This window comes from Mustela putorius, unplaced genomic scaffold (genome assembly GCF_011764305.1).
Source record: "Mustela putorius furo isolate JIRA1106 unplaced genomic scaffold, ASM1176430v1.1 tig00003853_pilon_pilon_pilon, whole genome shotgun sequence".
Classification (NCBI taxonomy): Eukaryota; Metazoa; Chordata; class Mammalia; order Carnivora; family Mustelidae; genus Mustela; species Mustela putorius.
The window spans coordinates 81,704,069-81,722,736 of record NW_025422005.1 but is presented as its reverse complement, the minus strand read 5'-3'; the positions used below and the strand labels follow the sequence as shown (position 1 = coordinate 81,722,736).

General features: G+C 35.9%; 1 protein-coding gene across 4 annotated transcripts in view; it reads right to left on the bottom strand.

Annotated features, from left to right (window-relative positions):
* The window catches only part of PTBP2 (polypyrimidine tract binding protein 2), an 86,564-nt gene extending 71,023 nt beyond the window's left edge, over positions 1 to 15,541 (bottom strand). For 3 of the 4 annotated variants that reach the window (XM_004752542.3, XM_004752543.3, XM_004752544.3), the window contains exons 1-2: positions 15,323 to 15,448; positions 13,618 to 13,648 (exon numbers count right to left, since the gene is read on the bottom strand). In XM_004752542.3, coding sequence (XP_004752599.1) covers positions 13,618 to 13,648; positions 15,323 to 15,330 — 39 coding nt within the window. In that variant the 5' untranslated portion in view covers positions 15,331 to 15,448. Of the gene's footprint in view, positions 1 to 13,617; positions 13,649 to 15,322 lie in introns of all 4 variants that reach the window. The other variant, XM_004752541.3, reaches the window with a different exon arrangement.
* Between the last annotated feature and the right edge of the window lie 3,127 nt (positions 15,542 to 18,668).

The following is an 18,668-nucleotide window of genomic DNA, read 5'->3' as shown; positions in this document are numbered from 1 at the left end:
CAGAGAAAGACAAATACTGTTATGTATGATCTCACTTACATGTAAAATCTGATTTAAAAAAACAAAAACAAAAACTAAACACTGAACTCACATATACAAAAAACAAATGGGTGGTTGCCAGAGGTAAAGGATAGACAAAATGGATGGCCAAAACATACAAGTTATGTTTTGTTGGCAGTTACAAGATAAATGAATCCTGGAGACGCAATGAACAGCGCTGTTACTGTTTTTGCATTGTATGCGTTGAAGAGCTAATAGAGTAAAATCTTAAAAATTCTCATTATAAGGAAAAAATTTTTTTAACTATGTGTGGTGATACATTTATCACCACATATAGTTAACTAAACCTACTCAGGTAACTGTTTTATAACATACACATATATCAAATCATTATGCTGTACATGTGAAACAGCATTATATGTCGATTATTTCTCAACTTAAAAGAGACCTCTAAAAGCAAAAACTTATTGCCAAAAGTATCACCTAATCTTCCTTCATCTTGAATGTATTTTTTAAACAAGAAAGTCAATGAGTTCAGGATCTAAAGTGGACTAAAAAACAAGTCTGGCATGAAGCAAAAAAATAAAGATAAAAACAGAGACTAATGAATTATGGAAACAAAAAAAAAATAGAAAAGTTGGTTCTTTGTACAGACTAGTGAAATGTCTCTGACAAGAGAAATAAACAGAATATAAATATTTAATATCAGCAATACAAAATGCTATACAATTCTGAGAAATCTGAAGCCCAGTAAAACCTAATTTTCTAGGAAAACACTGAATAAACCACTAACTTTGAAAGAAATTCAACTATTTGTCAAAGTATCCCTCTTTCCTCACCCTTTACATATAAGCTGCTTAAAATCCTTGTAATACACAGGGGAAATGATGGAAGTACGTATAGTGCTAATTAACTTGGGTAAAATCACTGTTGCTTTAATTTATTTTCCTTTTTGCCTAAAGCATTAAGCATAACCTCTATAATTAGAGAAAATGTTATATGGAAGAAAGAGTAAAATTTTTCAAAGAGATGTTATAGGTCTCTCCCTTTGAGTTCAAGTATTGCCATCTTATTGTATTGGTAATGTAAATACTCCCCCCATTATCTTATAAACTTAGTGCAATACACTAGAAACCCAAAGTCTTCACGGAACTCAGCCAAATGATCTTAAAATACACATGATAAAGAAAATGTTCTTCAAAACAATTCTGAAGAACAAAGTTGTGAAATTCACCCCACAAGATTCCAAGATGCTTCAGTAAATTAAGACACAATGGTACAAATAAACAATGAAACAGAATAGATAGTCCAGAAACAGTTCCATGCATGTATGGAAACCTGAGAGCTGACACTGCAGATCACTGGGGAAAAAACATGAACTATTCAATTAAGTGGATACTAAATCTGTTACCCATAAGGGGGGAAGAAATCATTTAAACCTTGATAATACACTATACAAAAATTAAATTCCAGGTAGACTGAGGCCTTAAATGTGAAAACCAAAAATTTCAAAAAACTTTCAAAATAAAGTCACCGTATGTAAGAACCCGAGTTAAAGAAAAATTTCTTAAAACCAAAACATAAATGTGATGTTAAAATTTCCAAATTCTATTCATCAATTAAAAAAAACAAAAAACAAGCCATAGACATGAGTTAATTACAGTATATGTAAGCAACCTGGCTTTAGTATCTACAATATATAAAAACTCCCAGAAAAAAGACTAAAAATTACATTAAAAAGAAAATGGACTGACTGTATAAACAGGTATTTAACAGAGTAACAACATTAGTGGCCTATAAACTAAGAAAATGTATCATTCATACTCAGGGAATTCAAGCTTAAACAAGACACCATTAACATGTTCCTTAGACGGACAATTAAAAAGTCCAACAATGTCAATTATCAGAAAAGATGTGCAGAAACAATTTCTCATACACTGCTAGTAGAGTATCAATTAGTACAACCACTGAGAAATGCAACATGTAACTAAATTGAAAATAGACACACACTACAATCCAGTGATTCCACCTCCAGAGAAACTTGAATAGTAACAATTATTGATAATATGCACAAGAATACTCACAATTTGTAACAGGAAAAATTTAGAAACAACCTCAGTATTTATCAATAGGGTAATGGTACACTCATAATCACATACCAAATGGCAATGAAAGCGAATGAATTAGAGCCACATATAAGATTAGGTTAAAAAGTAAAACTAATACAAACGGAAAGGACAAGTTACAGAATACACACAGTATGTGGCCCAGACATAAGCTAAACATGCAAAACAAAACCATATATTGCTTAATATACAAAAAGATAAACAACACACACAGGGAAAGTATACACAGGAAAGGTAAACACCAAATTCAAGATAATGGTTACCTAAGGTAAAAATAGAGGGAAAGTATATGGAGGATGCAATGAACTGAACGTTAATGATGCCTAAAATTCACATGCTGAAGTTATAACTCCCAATGTCATGGTATCTGGAAAATGGAGACTTTGGGAGATAATCAGGGTTCAATGAGACCCAACTCTATGCCCTCCAAAATTCTACATTTTCAAAGGAATCCTCCACAGAACCTTTAAAACAATTAAAATGAATTCACTTTGCATACTATTATTTTCCCTTTATTCCCCCAACTTCTTTTGGATGACTTTAATTTTAGTCACCCCCATCCTCCAATTATCTTAGAAGTTATATGCCCTTATCCCTATTTTTACTATGCTGACCATTACAATTTTAAAATGTAAACTTAACTGATTCACTTTGGACTTGAAATTTCCATCCTCCTTGGGCGCCTGGGTGGCTTAGTGGGTTAAGCCACTGCCTTCTGCTCAGGTCATGATCTCAGGGTCCTGGGATCGAGGCCCGCATCAGGCTCTCTGCTCAGCAGGGAGCCCGCTTCCCTTCCTCTCTCTCTCTGCCTGCCTCTCTGCCTGTGATCTCTGTCTGTTGGATAAATAAATAAAATCTTAAAAAAAAAAAAAAAAAAGAAATTTCCATCCTCCAGACTGGTAATGTCCAAAAGAAATGTAAGATGAGCAACACTTAAGATCTTACAAATGTTGTAATAGTCATATTTTAGAAAGTAAAAAGGATACAAATAATATTTAATTCAAAATATTGTAAATATGTAATAGGTATAAAAATTACATTCTTTTTTTATCATACTGTTTTGGAAATTTATGTGCATTTTACAACTGGAGATTAGTTTAGACTAGTCACACATCAAGTGCTCAATAATCATATATGACTAGTTGCTACTATAATGGACAACACAGCTCAAAACAATACTACAATGTCAGAACTTAAACATCAGCTACTCGATACTCCCTTTTGTGTTATTATGATATAATATTTTTAGTCCTATTTTTTAAAATCCAAATCAATCACTGCCATTACTTTCTTATACTGCAATTAAATTTACCCACAGTCCTACCAATTTCTTGGTTAACCTTACTTCTCCCACCTCAAAACCTCCTTTCTGGAGTCATCGACCTACTTTCTAAAGTACAACCTCTAGAAATTCTTCAGTGGGTCTGCTGATCAATTTCCCCAATTGCTTTTCTTGACAGAGAGGAGGTGCTTGATGTGTTTCTGACAATGTCACTATTTTTTCTTTAAAGATTTTATTTATTTGTTTGACAGAGAGAGATCACAAGCAGGCAGAGAGGAAGGCAGAGAGAGAGGAGGAAGCCGACTTCCTGCTGAGCAGAGAGCCCGATGTGGGGCTCGATCCCAGGACCCTGGGATCATGACCTAAACCGAAGGCAGAGGCTTTAACTCACTGAGCCACCCAGGCACTCCTATTTTGTTTTTCTAAGTGATAATTAAGCTGATTATAGAATAGGTAGTTATTTTTATTCAACACCTTGAAGATACTATTTCACTATCTTCTGCACCCCTATGTTGAAGCAGCATTTTGTATCTTTCCAGTTTTTATTCTTTCTTAAGAAATCTGATTTTTCTATGGCTGCTTTAAAGAGCTCTGGGTCTGATGGTCTGCTCTTTAACTATGATGGGTCTTAAGTTTTCTTATGCTTCCTAAACCTAAAAATGCATAAAGCTCATCAATTCTGGAAAATTATGACTCTTCTATTTTAAACTTTCATATTCTGCTTCTCTTTGCAATCTTTACTTTCTCTTTCTGGTACTCTAATTAGATACTTGTTAGAATTCCTCTTTCTTTCCTCTGTATCTTTTAACCCCTCAACTATTTTCATCTTTTTGTTGCTCTTTGTTAAATCAAGTAACTTTTATCTTTCAGTTAACCAATTCTCTCTTTAGTGTTATCTGAGTGTTATCTCTTTAACACAGACTCCAGGTTCTCTTAAAAATTTAAAATGTACACTCGAGAGGGCACCTGGCTGGCTCAGTGAAAGGGGCATGTGACTCTTCATTATGGAATCATGTGTTTCAATCCCACACTAGGCACAGATATTATTAAAAAAAAATTAATAATTAAAATAAACTATTTTTAAATGATGTACACTTGAAATTAATACTATATGTTAACTACACTTCAATTTAAAAAATTTAAACTTTAGACAAAAAATTATGTCTAATAGCTATGTAAAAAATTTATATTATTTGGCATCCAGAGGTGGTGCACCTTCCAAATAAGGTATATAAAGAACTATAGTAACAATCATGATCATCATTTGAGCACTTATGTGCCCTTCTGTGCTAAATTTTATGTGTTATCTCATCTTCAAAATTAACTTTGAGGTAGGTCCTACTAAATTAAAACCACTTAAAAATTTGTTAAACTAAAGCTTAGAGATTACCTTCAACGTTATAGAGGCCAAAACCTAGCTTACTAGCAAATTCTAGATCACATGTTCTTAACTTGACAAAACCTCCATTGAAAAAACATTCTTGTCCACCATCAATAACTTCAATTTACATTAAATATTGTGCTTCTATTATACAAATTATAAGTGAACTTTAAGATACACTTCTTTTACATATTCTTTAAGAGAACTGATGAACAGATGTTTACCGCGCACAGACTACGCTGACCACAAACAAGGAGAAAGAAGTTATTACAAGAAATATTACTGGGAATAACACTATACATACACACACACGCACACACACATCATGCAACACATGTCTTCTAATGAAAAAAACATACCACAGCTTATAAAATATTACCAAAAAACAAGCAAAAAGAGAATATGATAGTCTCTAGATCCAATACCCGTGATACATGAGCATTTTAAATTACAACATCAGAACACAATCAGTAGTTGCAGACTGGGGCAACTCTGTGGGACCAACAAGTTTTCTTCGAAAATAAAATGCAATGTAAAACAAAAGAAAACCAAAAAACCCACAGGAGTGAAAGGAGAACTTGCAGATTAAAAGAAATAAAACAGGCATATCGATATACTGAATGTGTTCATCTTACTTGATCCTGATCTTCCCCTCCCACTAAAAAAAAAAAAAAAAAACCTGCAAAAACACTGACTTTCATGAGTCAAGTAAAATTTTAACATAGAATTGGCACTTGATAACATCAAGGAATTAACAGTATTGTGATTATATTTTTTTAAAAAAGGAAACAGGAGAGAAAGAGAGAGTCCTTTCCTTTTAGAGACACACCAAAACATTTACAAATAAAGTAATACAGGGGTGCCTGGGTGGCTCAGTCATTTAAGAATCTGACTCTTGATTTCAGTTCAGGTTATGATCTCAGGGTCATGAAATCAAGTCCCATGTCAGGCTCCATGCTTAAGATTCTTTCTCTCCCCTTCCTTATCCTATGCCCCTCCCCACCTGCTGAAGTACTCTCTCTCTTTAAAAAAAAAAATAACAGTAATAATGAAAATACAGTAATTGCAACTTGTCTCAAAATACTACGGGACGAGAAGAGTAGAGTGGATATCACAAATTTTACCAATGGTTTATTGATGATTATTGGGACTAAGTGACAGGTTAAATATTGGTTCATGATAACTATTGCCTTTTTCTATGTTCAAAATTCACAATATATGAAATGAATCATTCTTCAAAAACACTCATCTGTCGTAAGTTTCTGTGACACTTTATTACTTCTAAAGTAAAAATATTACTTAGCCAAGTTAACCCCTACTACAGTACATCTAAAACTAAGAAAGCTATTACAATTTAGCAATACAAATCGACCAAATAAGAGATCAAAATATTAACATTTACAAAGACTCATTATTCTAATTCATAGCATTCCATGTAATACCAAAACCAATCTTCAGAGTTCATTCTCCAAATTCCAAAAACAGCATAATAGTGAGCTACTTTTATGAATGGGAACTTAAAGGTATACAGAGTAGTGCTTACCAGATGAAGTACAAATTTCATAACCTGCACTTGAGGCTTTCTACAACATACTGCCATCTTCTTTTTCTCTCATATCCATACAACAAACCCTTATACGAACGAACCTATTGCTACAGAAGCTATTCTGTGTTTGTGAATTTGCGCCAGTCCATCAACACAACTTTGGCCATGTCATTCCCTCAACATATACAACTTACCTCCTATCCCAAATTATTTACACTGCATATATCACAATTCACTACTTTTGTGAACTCTACTCAGATCCTACCAAACCAAACCAATCTCTCCTATCATGGCCATATGGCACATGCTTAAATGTTAGGTACTCATCTCTTCAACTACACAAGGTCCTAAAAGACATAGCTCTTTCATATTTACAGCTAAAAGGAAGAAAGTTGTAAAATAAAATTGGTGTCTATCTTTTTATTGATAAGTGGCTTACAAGATTATAAGAGTACTGAAGCCAGAGACCTTTAGGAGTCATTAATTATTTACTGAGTATGTACTACTTAACAGGTACTATTGATGATAGAGGAGCAATAAAACAACTTATTGTTGAATACCTCTACCCTCAATTAGCACATATTCCCTCAGCCTTTGAGTTACAAATTAAATTAACAATGTTGTCATTTAGTAGACACACTAAAAAAGTCTGCAACTGGAAATTCTAATGTAAATACCTAAGCATGAATATCTATAAAGCATTTTAAGAAACATCAGAATCTAAAATCCTGAATAAAAGTTTTCAGTAACATACCTATTATAAACAATCACTTATGTTCAATTGTTAACAAGTAACAGTTGGCATTACTTCATTGCAACTATCTAAACAGCCAATGTTGATAAATTCAAGAGCTATACCAAAACTTATACAGTTAAGTTCAGCACTTTACAACAGTGCTTTCAAAATACTAGTGAAATCCAACTTGGAAAATGCTAACAACCTATTTTAACCACTAAATTCTTTATTAATTGTCCAGTCTTAAAGGCTTCCTTTAGTTCATTTAGTAAGAGAACTGTAACAAATTTCACTATTTAAAATTTCCACCCAAAAAGTTAACATTTTACCATACTGAGTATCATCTGGAATTACTATGCAATCACTTCAGGAATTTTTGTTTTCCAAGTAACAGTCCAATTACTTTGCAAAGATTTCACAGTGGCAAATGGTTAAGGGTATAGAAATGAAACCCTGAAATTACAAATTACAAGAAATGTAAAAAACCATTTTAAAGAAATGCAGATCTCTTATTAAAAATTTATAAACTTCCTTTTATACTCTCACTAGGCTAACCAAAAAAGGAGTCTCAAATCAACTGAGTAACTACAGCAAATTTATAAAGATAATGAAAAATGAAATTTCAACATATCCTAAAGCTAAAAAATTTGAATATTCTGTATGTAGTGTAAATCAGTTAACATTAACTGAAGACCTAGTTGTGAAAAATACTTTTTCTACATAATCAGATTTAATCTTCAAAGCTATTATAATCCTTTTTAAAAGATGGAAGAAGCTAAAAATGTTCAAGATTAAATAAACTACAAAAAAAAGAAGAAATTATACTACTTAATAATACAAATAAATCTATATGCCCAAAACTACCTGAGGAAACCCAAAGGAAAAAATATCCAATTAGCAATAATAGTGCCTTGGATAAACCTCATTGGATATGATACCGTCACTGCACAAAGCTAGGGAAAAAAATTCAAATAAAAGAAGAAAATGTACCTACAATGAATATGGTATCAGTCAATTTTTACACAGAAATCTAATAAAAATGAACATTAAGATAGGTCAGGTATATAGAGGCAGTTCACAGGACAAGACATATAAGGTCAAATCTCATCCATTTCAAAAACGTAAATTATAAAAAGCACTCTTTTAGCCTAAAATTAACTAACAGTCTAAATTTTTCTAAAACCCAGAACTGCAAAAGGGTGTGGAGAAACAGATACTCCCATACAGAAATCACGTCAACATTATCAATAAACTTAATCTAATTGATATTTATAGAACACTACCCAACAGCAGAATACACACCCCTATTAAATACATGTAAAATGTAAGTTACATATTTGGGTGATAAAACAAGTCTCAACAAACTTACAAACGATTCAAGTCTTACAATATGTCCTCTAGCTACAATGAAATTAGAGTAACAGAAACATCTATGGAAAACTCCAAATATCTGGCAATTAAATAAATAACATACTTCTGAATAATACATGGGTCAAAAGTATATCAGAATGTATTTGAGCTGAATAAAAAGTATGCATGTCAAAATTTGAGAGATGCCATGAAAGCTGTACTTAAAAGGGAAATACAAAGCAGTAAGCCTCTATATTAGAAGAGGTATCATATTAATGATACCAGCATCAACATAACTAAGTTGGAAAAGAACTAAATGGAAAGCAGAAGAAAACTAAAACAGCAGATCAATAAAATAGGAAACAGAAAACGCAGTGAAACCAAAAGATGATTTTTGGAGAATATTAACAAATTAATCTCTAGCTAAAATGACAAGGAAAAAAAAGACAAATTATCAGTATAAGGAATGAGAGAAGTGACATCACTACAGATTCTACAGACATCAAGAGTATAAAAGGGTAGTATCATAAATGACTATGCAAATAAATTCAGTAACTTGGATGAAATGGACTAATTCTACAGAAGGTACAAATTTATCAAAGCTCACTTAAGAAGAAAAAGATAACCCAAATAGTCCTATATCTAATTAAATAAAGGTATCATTTAAAACTTCCACAAAGAAAACAAACATCAGGCCCACACAATTTCACTGGTGAATTGCCCCCAAACATTTTTTTTTAAAGATTTTATTTATTTATTTGACAGACAGAGATCACAAGTAGGCAGAGAAGCAGGCAGAGAGAGAGCAGGCTCCCTGCTGAGCAGAGAGCCCGATGAGGGGCTCGATCCCAGAATCCTGGGATCATGACCTGAGCCGAAGGCAGAGGCTTTAACCCACTGAGCCACCCAGGTGCCCCCCCCAAACATTTAAGAAATAATATCATATAGGGGTTCGCCCTGACATAGGGAACATAGTAAAGATGCTTGCTCTCATCACTTCTACTCAGCACTGCACAAGATGCCACAGGCAGGAAAAAACGGCATCCAGACAGGAAATGAAAAAGGTAAGTATGTGTGAAAATCTGATATCTACAAAAAAAATGTCGGTATCTACAAGTGAGTTTAGCAAGAGTAAAGAATACAAGAACATGCAAAAATATTTGTATTTCTTTACACTAGTAACAACTGGAAACTGAAAATTTTAAATCATCACCATTTACAATAGCACCAAAAAACATGAAATAGGGATAAATCTGACAAAAATGTACAGAAACTATACACTAAAAACACTTCTGGAGGAAATTAAAAGAAGATCTAGGTAAAGAGAAAGAGGAGTTGTGTTCATGAGTTTGAAAACTCAAGACTGTTAGGATGTCAGTTTACCTCAAACTGCTTTACACATTCAAGTTAACTCCAATAAAATCCCAGCAAGCGTTTTTGTAGAAATTGACTCATATACAAAAGGACATGGGAAGAGCCAAAACAACTCTGAGAAAGAACAAAGAGGACCATGACTGCTAGATTTCAAGACAATTTAATATAAAATCATAGTAATTAAGACATCAGGTTTTAGGCATCTGGAAGGACAAAAATGGGTCAAAAGAAAAGGATACAGTACAGAAATAGAATGATGCATAAAAAGATAGTTGATTTTTGACAAAGGTGCAAAGCCAATTCAATGAACAAAGGACAGCCTTTTCAACAAATGGTGCTGGAAAAAGTTTAAGTCCATACCCCGAAACAAAAAATGCTGACTTATTTTTGCACATATTAAAAAAAATTAAATGGGGCACCTGGGTGGCTCAGTGGGTTAAGCCTCTGCCTTACACTTAGGTCATGATCTCAGGGTCCTGGGATCAAGACCCACATGGGGCTCTCTGCTCAGCTCCCCCCCCCAACCCCGCTGCCTATCACTTTGTCTACTTGTGATCTCTGTCAAATAAAGAAATAAAATCTACAAAAAAAAAAAAAATTAACTCAAAGAAACTTAAATGCAAAACCAAAAACTGTAAAACTTCAATCACAAATCAAAGGAGAACATCTTGTGACCTTGGGTTAGGCAAAGATGGCTTAGATATGACAACAAAAGCAGGAGACCTACAAGATAAAATTGGCAAACTTCAGTTCATTAGAATTGAAAACTGCTGTTCTTTAAAAGGCATTACTGAGAAAGCTAACACAAATAGTAGGAAATATTAACCATGTATCTGATTAAGGACTTATAACCAGAATGAAGACCTCTTAAAAGTCAACAGTAACCCAATTCAAAAAGTGGGCAAGTGATACAGAGACACATCATCCAAGATGATATACAGGTGGCAAAAAGTACATGAAAAGGGGGGCCTGGCTGGCTCAGTGGGTTAAAGCTTCTGCCTTCAGCTCAGGTCATATTCCCAGGGTTCTGGGATGGAGCCCCACATCAGCCTCTCTGCTCAGCAGGGAGCCTGCTTCTTCCTCTCTCTCTTTGCCTGCCTCTCCATCTACTTGTGATCTCTGTCAAATAAATAAATAATTTTTTTTTAAAGTACATGAAAAGATAATCAATATCATAGATATTAGAGAAATGCAAATTAAAACCACAAGGAGATTACCACTCCACACCTACCAGAATGTCTCCAATCAAAAACAATCACAGGTATTGGAGAGAATATGGAAGGACTGGATATCTCACATCCTACTGGTGGCAATGTAAAATAGTACAACCACTTTGGAAAATGGTCTGCCGTTTCTTAAAACTTTAAAAAGTTAAAAGCATATGCCTACCATATGATCCAGGCATTCCAATCAAAGGTATTTCCCCAAGAGATATGAAAGTTCCCACAGACTTTTGTAAGTATATCCACGCCAGCATTATTTACAATATTCAAAAACTGGAAACAACTCAAATGTTCAAGAGTTGAATGGATAAACAAACTGCTGTATATCCATAAAATGTAGTATTACTAAGCAAGAAAAAGTAATGGACTATTGACAAACATAAGTAAATCTCAAAATAATTACACTGAGGGAAAAAAGACCAAAAAAGAAGGGGGGGGAGGTACATTTTGATTCATTTAAAATTTTTAAAAATGCAAACTAACCTGTAGTGACAGAAAGTACATCAATGGTTGCTTGAGGAAAGGCAGGGCAAACAATACTAACACGGGTTCATTATCTTTGTTGTCTCCTAAGTGGTCTCCTAAGTGTATTCACATGTCAAAAAATTGTACACTTTAGATATGTGAAGTTTATTTTATATCAAATTTTATCTCAATAAAGCTATTTTTTTAAAAGCTCCGTTTTTTGTTGCTGTTGTTTTTAAATCTTTTTTTCTTAAAGATTTTATTTATTTATTTGACAGAGAGGGAGATCACAAGTAGGCAGAGAGGCAGACAGAGAGAGGAGGAAGCAGGCTCCCTGCTGAGCAGAGCCTGATGCGGGCCTCGATCCCAGGACCCTCAGACCATGACCCAAGCTGAAGGCAGAGGCTAACCCACTGAGCCACCCAGGTGCTCCAGTAAAGTTATTTTTTTAAAAAGGCAAGATGTGAGCTAGTACACATGGTATGAACTCATCTGTATAAACAAGCAAGGATACCACTGTTTGATAATATACAAACTATTAATACTTCAGGAAAAAAATGCACCAGAAAAAATTTAACATAATTAACTACACCTGAGAAATAGGACTAGAACTCAGGGAGAAATATTTACCACTATGAATTTTAACCATGTACATTAAAAAAATATATATATGAAAACTTAATTACTAATATACAGGCTTCACTCCCAAGCAAAAATTCTTAATCACTACCTCAGAAAAGTTCGTAAAACAAAACTCCAGTTATTCAAAGTTTTATGTTCAACAATGGATTAAAAAAAAGGTTGGCAATTATTTTCATATCATTTTCCAATTTTCTTCTCCTTGAACCACTAACAAAACTGGTAAAACCATACCTGGACATCCAATTCTTTTTCTCATTTTTCTTACCTCTTGTCTGAGTTCCTTCTCTCCTCATCCACACTAATAGTGGGCAACTCAGACTTGTATCATTCATTCTTTTACAAAATTCCAGAGGATACCAATTTGGATGTTAAGTCTACATTCTGTATTTTGCACTTTTGGCCTATTCCAGATTTCAAATCCTTCAACTACCTTAACTTAGAAAGTATCATTGCCAAATAAGAATACCTTCCCCCGAAAAAGCTCACTATTTCTCCCCCAATCTACGTAATATGAACTCAAAAAATAAGCCTAAATACTGAAGTATAGACAAATATCTAGTGCATTATAGGGCAGAGAACAGAAAATAAGAAAAAACAAAATATCTCTTAAAGTATTCTAAAGAATACCACATTGTTGTGGATGAAATTTTAAGAATTCCAAAAAATATTATAGTCACCATCCTCTCAAGACTACTCACACTTGAAAGGGGGAAATGTCATTGCTTCAACAAGTATTTGTGTATAAGGCCTGTAAGAACGTATCAGGTTTGAAAAAATTTTAAAAAAGGGAACACAAGGACCATGCCCCAACAAGGTAGACAGGTTTGCCAACAAAAATTTTAACATATTAATCTGTTAAAATATGCAAGGATTCAAGGAAATAAAAGACCTAAACATTAGAACTAAGGTCTAAAGGAGTAGTTTCCCTGGCCAGAAAGTGAGGAAAGATTCCAAATTATCTGTACCATAAGGCCTATTTTCCTTTAATGGAAAGCCAAACCAGCTTTTAACTTCTGACTCTAATTTGAAGCTAATTGCCTAAACAAGTTTAAGTATCAAGATAACTGATTTCTAATGTAGTTCATTGTTGACATACATATTTTAGTATTCATAATGAAAAGTTTAAAAAAATCTTAGATTAACAAAATTACATGATTTAGGTCAAATCATATATCTACCCATTTAAAACCATAATTTTCCCTCAGAAAACTGGGATATCATTTATATATTCATAAAAAGCCATGTCTGATAGGGTTTTCAACCCTAAACAGCATTCATAACTACTTTTTAAAATGTTCTCACAGACTGCTTTTCTAGAAAAACTAAGTTTCTGTCTATTTAGATTATAAACTATATAACCCAACTTTTTTAAAATTCAACAAAGCACTTTACACTTTTGTTAACTGTAACTTCAAAAGCTAACTGAAAATTTCCATCAATGGTAACAACAGATTCAGCAATTCAGTTTTCATTAGTTTCAATTTTTTCCTACCTTCACGCCAACTGCAACCTCAGTGACAATTCTGTGAAGAAAAAAAATAGTTTCAACCTCATTATTTTTCTAATGATCACTGTTGGACTCTAAAACTTTTTAGGGTGGTTCATCATTCATAAATCATCCACTCATCATGCAAATGGAAAACAAGTCAGTGACACCTCCCTGTACTATTTTCAACTGTTTTCTAGAAATTACTTTCAAACTTGAGATGAAATTCACTAAACTTCCTGTATTTTTTAAACAACCCTTTAAATATCAAAAAGAACAAAACCCCAAACACTAGAATGTCATTTACTCAAGGCTTGTACACCTAAATTATTAATTTAAAACTTAAACCAACTCTTTATCTTGATAGAATCAGGAAACAATTCCACTGCTAAGTTCTGTCATCAATTTCCATGTTTATCTGGTGAAATAGTGAACTTCTCTAGATTTACATTTCATGTGGAAAACAATCTCTAGATAACCTCTAGGATAATGTAAGTTTTGTTACTGTTAACTTTGATATGGTCTATCCATAATATCTTTTAAAAACACTAAACTCCAAACAATCAAAATAAATTTTATTTGGCTCTTCGTATGTTGTCACTGATTCTAATAAATACGCTCTTTAAATGATACGGTTTTTACAACCCCCAGAAGGGCTGAATAGAGCTATATTTTCGCCCTCAAGGGTGCCTCTTTTCTAACAATTAGCTAAATCACTTTGAGTCTTTTCAGATGTAGAGCATTAAGTACCAGGGAGACCCGGGTCAGTATCATTTCCCAAAGCTCTTGCCTCACGTCCCTCAGCATTCTGTCTCCACTCGGGATATCAAAGATGCAGCACGGGTCTTGCTTTTTGTAGTTGTTTTTGTTTTTCCGGAAACTGGTCAAAGTGACCAAAAAATGGCCCTGTGTTGACTTCTCTGCTCTTGTTTCTGCCGTGGCTGTTGGCCTTTGCCCATGTGACTGATGTCGACCACAAACACTTGATTTTTTAAGATAATTTAATTTCTGGGCCCTTTTGCCAAGCCTTGAATGTTCTTAGGCCCCCACAAAAAGGCATTTTTTCTGTCTCCCGCCCCCACTACCAGACTCAAGTGAAAACAAAGGAGTATGACATCCCCCTTCCTCGCGCCGCCGCACGCCCTCCCCGCCCCCCCCTTCCCCAGCGGCTCCCACTTAGCTTTCCCCCGAGCTCCCGCCACCGGCATCTCCCCCTGCCAGGGCGGGCCGGGCGAGGCCGGGGAGGCTGAGGACGGCTGGGGTGCATACAGATGCCTCTCTCCTCTCCCCTAGCCACCCCCACACAGGCCTCTGTGGCACTACACTCGCTTCCACAGGCGCGACTACCCAGGGTTCGGGTCCCAGGCTACGGATCGAAATGGCTCCTAAGAGGGGGCAGGGACGGGCCAGGCGTTCTGGGGTTCCCGCCCCATCCCCCGCCGTCAAGCCGGTGCCTGCTCCCCCTCCGAGGTCGTCGCCCCCGCCATCGCCCCAATGCCTCTCCAGTCTACAAGCCCGCTTTCTTCTCATTTTCTCGACCAGAGCCCGCCGGGGGAAACGAAGGGAGGGGTGTGTGCGATGGGGCGGGGGTTGGGTAACGGCAGCCAAGCCCAGGGAGGGGCCGCCGGAGGGTTTCTGGACGACCCCGGACCCGGCCGAAGAACCGTACGACTCCCCTCGTACACACCTCCTCGCTGGCCCCATTACATACCCGTCCATTGCCGAACCGGACAAAGCTTCGCTCACAAGAACCGAGCCACGCAGCCAGCGAGACACACAAGCGGCGAGAAAATGGCGGCCAGGGCCTGACGGAAATTGCCGAAGGTGCCGGAGCGCACAGGGCAGCGCGCGGCAGCGGCGCTGGCGGAAAGACCCGAGCGCGCCGGCGCCCGGCTGCGGGAGGAGAGCGGCGGGGCGCGGGGACGAGGGGGAGTGGGCGCCGCCGCCGTCGCTTCCTCCGCGCCGCCGCGCGCTGGGGGCCCTCCGCCCTTCGCCCTCCGCCCTCTGGGCCCGGGCCTGCTGATGTAGAGCGCGGCGGCTTCCTGCGTTTTGCACTGAGAAGTCCCTGATGTCTTTCCTGAGAGGCGTGGGTGGTGCACCTCTCAACCCTCCACACCCACTGCCCTGCACCTTGGGAGGGTGGTCCTTGAACCGCACCTTAGGACTACCACGGGCAGCCTCCACTTTTCTCTCCAAAGCAGGTCCCAGCTTGGCTACCCTCGACCTACCCGGGCCGAGGAAAAACTATTTGATAGTTTTTCCTTTTACGCCATCTTTTATTTGCAGACCCTCTCCATCCTCTAAAACAAAAACAGAGAAAAAACAAAACACCTTTACCCCATTGAATGAGACCACTGTTTATTAGGAATCAGACCCAAACCTAGGCTTTTGCTTCCAGACCCTTCCACGCCAGCTGGAGAAAAATGTGATTCTCACCTCAACTGATGATTAGTGGACACCTGTAGGAAATAGTCACAATGCCCTAGATGGAAAAGAAGACCGCTTGAGCTGTGTGATAAAGAGTAGGGACGAAAAATGCTATCGTAAGTTAGGATCTATCATTTGGGGGCTTCAAAGGGAAAGTAGGGATGGGAGTGGTACCTCAGTCTTCACCACTGGTTAGAGATGAAAGGAACGTTAAAATGGGCTACACAAATTAACTCCCTTTTCCATGTATCTCAGTCCCCATTTTAATTCTAATACCATATTGGACCTTTTCTTTAACATGTTTTTCAGAGGTTCAACAAAGTTTGAACAAGCATCCATTTGGGGGAAATTTGCTCAGTGGGTGACTACTTTGCCAGCAATTTGCCCTCTTCTCCACCCATCACCCCCAACCACAACACAAACAGAAATGTACTTAGAATACTGAGAAAAGAAAAATATTCCTTATATTTCTCCAGTTACTCTCAGTGTCCAGTCTGGTTTTCCTGTGCATCCTTCATGCAACACTCTTACCCCTTTATTAATTGGAATTTCGCTGTACTAAATGCTACTTTCTGTATAATTCACAAAATTATATTATTTTTAAGGTGGAAAAACCTTAAAGAGCATCTTGTCCAAATATTTTGCTATGGAACTATTCAAAGCACACAAATGTTAAAAATTCTTGACTTACCTCAGGGATGGGATGTGCTTTGGTGAGTGCTGTGAAGTGTGTAAACCTGGTGATTCACAGACCTGTACCACCTGGGGATAAAAATATATGTTTATAAAAAATAAAAAGTTTAAAAAAAATCTGAAAATAAAAAAAATGAAATTTTGCCATTTGCAACAATGAGGATGGAACAAAAGGGACAAAAGAGTGTTATGAAAAACAGAATATGTCAATCTGAGAAAGCCAAATATCATATGATCTCACTGACATGTGGAATTTAAGAAACAAAACAGAGGATCATAGGGGAAGAGAGGAAAAAATAAAACAAGAAATACTCTTAATCCCAGGAGACAAACTGAGGGTTGCTGGAGGGGAGGGAGGTGGGGGATGGGCTACCTGGGTGATGGATATTAAGGAGGGCTCATGATGTAATGAGCGCCGCATATCATATAAGACCGATGACTCACTGACCTCTACCTCTGAAACCAATAATACATTATGTTAATTAATTGAATTAAAAAAAAACCCGAAATCTGTAAAAACAAATAAAATAAATTGTGTTACTGAGATATAAAAAAAATATATATATATATTTCCCTTTGCCTTCCCTTTGCCTTCCCTTTGCCTTCACCATTGACTTAACAATACATAAGGGGCCCTTTATATGCCATTAATAATCACTTTTCACCTATTTGTGATTTTGTACATGTATTTTCCTTCAACAATTAATATGTGAGCTCCCAAAGGGCAAGAACTCTAGCATAATTTTCTGTATTCTCCACATTGACTCAATCAATATCGATCTATTGGCAAAGACAAACTATCTTATGAGGGGAGGCCTGTCCGTAGGCGCCAAAAGAAGTTACAATATTCACAAAAACACATTTTTCTTTGCTTTTTCTCCTAATAAAGTGCAAGACTATGAACAAACAATAGTCATATGCTTGCTTATTTAAACCCATCACCAAGTAGAAGAGATTTACGATTCTTTACAAGTCAAAGCAAGTAAAATACTAGATGAAATAACAAAGTCAAGTAAGAGGGAATAAGATAAAAGGACAAAAGTATAGTATAGAGTCAGGAATAAGGCTAATGCAACAATGTATATCACAAAAGCACGTTGATTAAAAACTGGATTCAAATTTGAGCTCTTTTATTTAGCAGCTGTGTGACATTAGGCATGTTCAATTAACCTCTCCAGGAAAAAGTTTCCATTACTGAAAATAATGGGATTTACTTTACTAAAAATGAAAATAGGGTTAAAAATAGGGCCTTTATTCTAGATGGTGGTGAAATTGAAATGCCTTAATGTATGTAAAGCACCTCTCTAGTTCAGTGATGGGTTATAGTAAATAGTCAATAAAGGGTGCTATAATCATATTTATTATTTTTGTTATTAACTATTATTATTCACTTGACAAGAAACTGGTAACAAATTTAGCTCTTGGATTCTTAACAGCCAACAATATTGGTTTAAATAAATCTATATAGAGATTTTCACAAAGGTTAAACATGTCACTGAAGTAATTAGATTGGCTGGTATCTAGTGAAATAAATCTGGGAAGATGTCATAGATAAATTTCGGAAACCTCATCCAAATCTAAATTTGTATGATTTTATGAGTTAACTATGGGGCAGATTATTAATCTCAACATTAGAAGATGCCCAACCTTTGTAATATATGACAGGATTATATTAGTGTTTATGGATTCCTAACAAAATAAGGCAATAAAAAGTGAAGTGCCTGTTCAGTATTATTTTCATACCCATATCTTTTTTCAGTGTAATGATTTGTTCTTTCCCTTCTGAGTGGTAAATGTTTTGACCTTTTACAGAGATTTACACTTATGTGAACAATGATTAAATCTAAATTTCAGTGTATGCTAAGGCAGAATGAGATCTAATAGGGGTGCAATAAAAGTGGGAAATAGGATCTTGTTTATAATGTTCTGATTTTATT